Consider the following 6,000-nt stretch of genomic DNA (forward strand, 5'->3'; position numbering starts at 1 on the left):
ATAACTTATATAATAAAATCATTACTAATTTTTTCCTTTTTTATTCCACGAACATTTCAATGGTTATGATAGATATTTTGGTATCTAATACCTATAATGTGGGATATCTTATTAATAGTTTCTCTCACTTCTTTGTACTCCTTTACACCTTTGACATTCTTAGTCCAACCAGATCATTTCATTTATTTGACTATTACATTTTCCTTTTCTGTCCCTTAAAAATATTAGATATTTTGTGACTATTTTTGTCCCAATGCTATTACAGTGTGTGCAGGTCTTAAATTTTTTTTAGTCTAAATTTATCTTATTCAGTCCCATTTTTCTTAAGTTCAAATTAACTATCTTTATTAAATTGGAGGTTTCTCCCCATCATACTATTTATCTCTTGAACATTTTCTAACCAAAATCTTTGCATATAGGGGAACTCCCACCATATATGAACATATTGTCCCCGCTTGCCCATATTCATGCCAATAATTTGGAGAATGTTTTTTTTATTTATCATTGCAATCTGATGTGGAGTTTTATACCACTTGGTAATTAACTTTCATTGTTGTGTTCTAACCTTTGTCTTTGATTTTAGTTATCTAGGAGATCCAAAGTGTTATGTCTTCTATATTTATCTTCAAATCCTTCTCCCATATTCCAGTCAAGCCTTCCTTTATTCAAAATTGTTTCTCCAAAATTAACTTGTATACCCTTCCTATTATGCCCCTTTCTCCCCTTATTCTTCTTTTTATTAAATCCTCAAATTGTGACATATCATTACCTTTTTTTCTTGTAAAATTCTTCCTATTGTCATTAAATTGAGCCATTATTTCTTGCTAATTAATTGAGTTAATTTTTCAATCCCAATTGGTTTCCCTCTTTCTTCAAATAAATCACCTGTAATTCTATATTTTATCGTTTTATTTCTTTAATCTATCTTCCTAATTCTTGAATTCCACTTTTATTTAAACATTCTATTGCATAACATTTTAAATTTTCTATTTTTATTCTGTTAGGCCATTTATACCATATATGTAGGCTTGATTGATAGGGTCTCATCTTCACACCCATGGTCTTCTTACTCATTGGTTTCATTTGAAGTGTGTGTGTGTAATCCATGTTATTCACATAATTTTTCAGTTCTAGCCCACCTTTTTTCTGCATATTCAAAATCTAATATATAAAATATTTGGGATGCTTCAAAATATAATTCCAAAAATAGGACTTCCTGACCTCCTTTTTCTTGATGGAAGTAAACTAATATTTTAATACTCTAATTTTTTTATTTCCTGTAATTCAGTCTTTAATACTCTTATCCCATTGTCTAATTATCCTTGATGTTGTTTGAAAAGGGTATAATAATTTTGAGATCAACTTCATTTTAAGTACTGTACTGTTATTCTAGTGAAGTGTAGTCGGCCCTTAGTAGCTGTGGGGGTTCTGTTCCAGATTCCCCTGTGGATTAAAAAAACTGTGGGACCTCAAGTCCTGTGGTTTTCAATGTTCCTTCTTGTTCCTGCACATTCACAAGCAGCCATTAGGGGTAATGGGCTTGCCGTTGTAACGGAGAGCACTCCCAGCTGTCCAATCAGAAGGCAGCTGAGGGTCAGCCAATAGCCGGTAGGCTGGAACTTTTGAAGATTCCGAACTGACAGTTGGGGAGTCAGTTGGAACCGGGACAGTTTAGAACGGCAGTTAGGGTTTAGAATCTTGGGGAGAGAGGACTGAGGTCCAGGAGTTCCTGCGGGAATGTGTTAGTTAGGGGCTGGAATCCTGAGAGGGAGGGTTCCAGGGCTCAAGAAGGATGGTTAGGGGTAGAGTCTGTGTAGAAAGGGCTCCCTACTGTTGCACTGCCAGACCTCTAGGAGAGGGAGGGACTGGAGTGTAATATCCTGCGGGATATGGTTAGCCTTGGTGGCTGAGTTAAGAGAACGAACTGTTTAAAGAGAGGCAGGAAAGTCTCTAGGTGATAGAGGGATATCTAGGGAAAAGTAAAGTGACAGTAGCCGAGTCAAATAATACAAGTGTAACTAAGTAACCTGGGCCTGAACTAGCAATTACATAATATCATTCAGTTCAAGAAAGAGATGCTCAACCATTTTGTTTAATAAAGTTTATATTTTGGTTTACATAGAAGCTTGTCAGTCATACATATCAGCTCCACGCTACTATATTAAATAAGGTGAACCTGCCAGAGGGAAGGGGGTTCATATTATATAATTGGGTGGCAGCGGTGGGATAACAGAAGTCCCAGGTGCTTGCCATAAAAAAAGAAGGCTTGTGGTTTGGACATCCGGTACATAAATGGTGGCAGCGTAATTAGGTGGCAGCGGTGGGATAAGTAAAGCCCAACGCCTGCCATCATTAAGAGGGGGACCGTTACAGCCGTCCACAGATGCTTAAATCCAAGGGTGGCAAACCAAGAGTTGGGATGGGTGGGTGGCCTGTATTCCATTTTTATACAACCACTTTGATATCTATTTATCTACCCCCCCCTCAAAAAAAAATCCTGAGTATAATTACCTTGTATCATATTATTGGCATTAGTCATTATATGTACTGCCAGATATTTCATTTTCTTAACTCCTAATTACAGTTCATTACAATCTGCATTATCTTTTGTTCCTGCCATTTGGTATTGAAAAAGATTATTTTTGATTTTTGAATATTAATTTTAAGTCCTGATACCGTTTCAAACTTTTGCACTATTCTAGTTAGGTTTTTTTTAATGTATTGGTAAGGTTGTGTCCTTTGTCCTGCATAATATTCACCTCTCTATTCCATTGTTATTTTAGAAGGATGCCAAAGATATAAGGAAATAGGTGGACATCATTTCTGTTTTCCATGTCTACTGAGCATAGGAAGAGTTTCAGTATACAGTAAAGCGGTTTTTGGTGACTTCACATGAAATCAGCTGTTCTGGACTAGTTCAACAGCTTATCTTTCTTCTGCTGTTGCTATTTTAGGCAATGTCAGTGTTTTCAATAATACCTATAAAGAGGATGCCCATGTAGGGAATGGGTTAAAAAGGTGTGATGGTTGTTGGAGTATATATCTATTGGAAATATCGAAATGCATGAACACTGAGTAAATCATAAAGCATTGCTCCCTGGTTCTTCCTTTTTTCTAAATGCAGTTAAGCAGTTGCTGTTTGTAATAGAATCATAGAATTGGAAGAAACCACAATGGCCATCCAGTCCAACCCCCTGCCATGCAGGAACTCTCAATCAAAGCAGTCCTGACAAATGGCCATCCAGCCTCTGTTTAAAGACCTCCAAGGAAGGCAACCCCACCATACTACACTCTTACTGTCAGGAAGTTCCTCCTAATGTTGAGGTAGAATCTCTGCTCCTAGAGCTTGCATCCATTGTTCCGTGTTCTAGTCTCTGGAGCAGCAGAAAACAAGCTTGCTCCATCCTCAGTGTGACACCCCTTCAGATACATAAACAGGGCTATTATTTCATCCCATAAGCATCTCTTCTCCAGGCTAAACATACCCAGCTCCCGAAGTTTTTCCTCATAAGGCATGGTTTCCAGACCCTTCATCATTTTGGTTGCCCTCCACACTCCAATTTGTCAACATCCTTTTTAAATTATGGTGCCCAGAACTGGACATAGTATTCCAGATGAGGCCTGACCAAAGCAGAATAGAGTGGCACTGTTACTTCCCTTGATCTAGACACTACACCTCTATTGATGCAACCTAAAATTGCATTGGCCTTTTTTAGCTGCCGCATCACACTCATGTTCAACTGTGATCTACTAGGACTCCTAGATCCTTTTCACACATAGTCTCCTTAAGCCAGGTGTCTCCCATCATAACAGTATAAGAGTAGCATTTTTAACAGTATGAAGAAGAGATCCAGTTATCATACTGAAACTTAACAAATTGTTTATGGATTATTTAACTTTTAATTCAGCAAGAGGAAAATATCCATGAATTACATCTTGCTTCAAAAAGTTGCACCTAATAGCTTCCCAAAGCTCAGTCTCCACCTCTTCTGAAAATGTATTGGTGAAACCAGGCACTGTCAAATTATTCATGAAACTGCATTACAGAAGCATTGTTTTCTTCTATGAATTTGCTTGGGAATATTTTTTCAAACCCCTGCCAAAATGTTGCAGTAGATTGTCTAAACTGATCATATGTTGAGGAATCCATTTTAAATGGTCAGATCAGCACTTTGATTTTGCATTGTTGTGGTCAGTGTCCTTTTACTGTCTTGTTTTCTCTTTGGCAGCATGGATGGATTTCGGGTAGTGAAGCTCAGTGAAGTCATTCGCCAGGTGGATGTAGTTATAACTTGTACAGGTAAAACAATTTAAGGTGTGTGTTTGGAAAGGGTGCCTTCAAGCATATGGTTATACTGTATCTCCCCTACTGAAATTCATCTAGTTCAGTGGCTCCTAATCTTTCGTCCTCCATTTGTTTTGGACTTCAGTTCCCAAAATCACCACCCAACTTGGCCAACAGGCAGGAATTATGGATGTTGAAGTCCAAATCATCGGGAGGATCACAGGGGACATCTGTTCTAGTTCTGTCTTTCTGTTTGTTTCCAAGAAGTACTACTTCCATTTGATATGAAAACATTTCCCCATTCAAATTTTAAATGTTAAGGTAGATTAGAAAATTTCTGCGGATACATAAGAAGTATATGGAATATACATCTTTGACCAATGTCCTGTTCTGTATGCAGTTTGGGAATTAATACTTTAACCATAGACAAGGAGTAGCTAAGAATTCAAAATCTTTCCCCAACTTGCTTTAGCTGTCTCTTTTTCACTTTAGGAAACAAGAATGTTGTGACTAGGGAGCACTTGGACCGAATGAAGAATGGCTGCATTGTATGTAATATGGGCCATTCTAACACTGAAATTGATGTGGTGAGTATCTGTTAATCTTAATTCTTCTTTCAGTCCACTTCACAAAGTCTAGTTCTTGACCCAAGGCTTCATCTCTCCCCTCTCAGGCTAGTCTTCGTACACCAGAGCTTACCTGGGAGCGTGTACGTTCTCAAGTGGATCATGTAATCTGGCCTGATGGCAAGCGAGTTGTTCTCCTAGCTGAGGTATGTCTGGGAAAGCCCAAACAGAAGTTTCTGTTGGAGACATTATAAAGAGTTGTTTATCTGCTTTTTTGTTTCGAAGAAACTGAAACATAATAGGATGGACATCTAAATACATACCATGCAAACAAGGGGAGGTTGTGGTGCTAGAAGGAGAGTGAGGATCTAGAGCAGGAAAACAAGATTGTCTTCTATACCTCAGAACTGTCTGGCTTGTGTAGAAACCCAAATATAATAAGACAAAAGTGTATATAAAAGCCTCAAAGGTTCTGCTCAAAATATTTTAATTCCCCACATAGCTAGATGGTGCCTTTAATTTTGGATTCAGTACAGCTCTAATCATCTGAAGTATTCATCAGAAAGAGAAATAGCTGCCTTCATCTAGGAATATCTAGGTTGTTTGTCTTGGACAGGAAACACATTGTTCTTGGTCCACACTATGTATGCATATTCAAAGTCTGCAGGAGCATAAATGAATTGGCCTACAAACATGGCTTATGGCATATATAGGCCTGTCCTGGATCTCTTTGTAGGTAGGCACTTACTAAAGTAAATGGAACCTGTAATATTTTTCAGAAGTTTGATGGTTCTTTTTGTGTCTGCCATATTGTTAATTTCTCAGACTATCTTCATGTTTTCTATTTGGTCCTGTTGCATTAGGGACGACTTCTCAATCTGAGCTGTTCAACTGTTCCTACCTTTGTTCTGTCTATCACAGCTACCACCCAGGTATTTCATTGTGGAATATTTTTTTCTGCACGTCTTCCTGATTTTCCCCATGCTGTAGTTATAGTGTGCTTGGAGTGTATATCTTCATCTGAACTCTAGAAAAGCCACTTTAGAAAATGTTTGAACTGTGCTTTTTCTGTCATTTTAGTTCTTTATACTGATGCATGGTATTGAAAATGATTGCATGTACAGCATTAGTGTAACTTTGAAAACATAC

At 37.8% G+C, this 6,000-nt stretch overlaps 1 protein-coding gene across 2 annotated transcripts in view; it reads left to right on the plus strand.

Moving 5' to 3' along the window:
* AHCYL1 (adenosylhomocysteinase like 1) overlaps positions 1-5,984 on the plus strand; it is a 71,183-nt gene extending 65,199 nt beyond the window's left edge. For both annotated transcript variants that reach the window (XM_042465519.1, XM_042465520.1), the window contains exons 11-14: positions 4,230-4,300; positions 4,778-4,872; positions 4,959-5,057; positions 5,715-5,984. In XM_042465519.1, the coding sequence (XP_042321453.1) occupies positions 4,230-4,300; positions 4,778-4,872; positions 4,959-5,057; positions 5,715-5,882 (433 nt within the window). In that variant the 3' untranslated portion in view covers positions 5,883-5,984. The remainder of the gene's footprint in view (positions 1-4,229; positions 4,301-4,777; positions 4,873-4,958; positions 5,058-5,714) is intronic.
* Positions 5,985-6,000: the final 16 nt, after the last annotated feature.

This window comes from Sceloporus undulatus, chromosome 4 (assembly GCF_019175285.1).
Source record: "Sceloporus undulatus isolate JIND9_A2432 ecotype Alabama chromosome 4, SceUnd_v1.1, whole genome shotgun sequence".
Lineage (NCBI taxonomy): Eukaryota > Metazoa > Chordata > Lepidosauria > Squamata > Phrynosomatidae > Sceloporus > Sceloporus undulatus.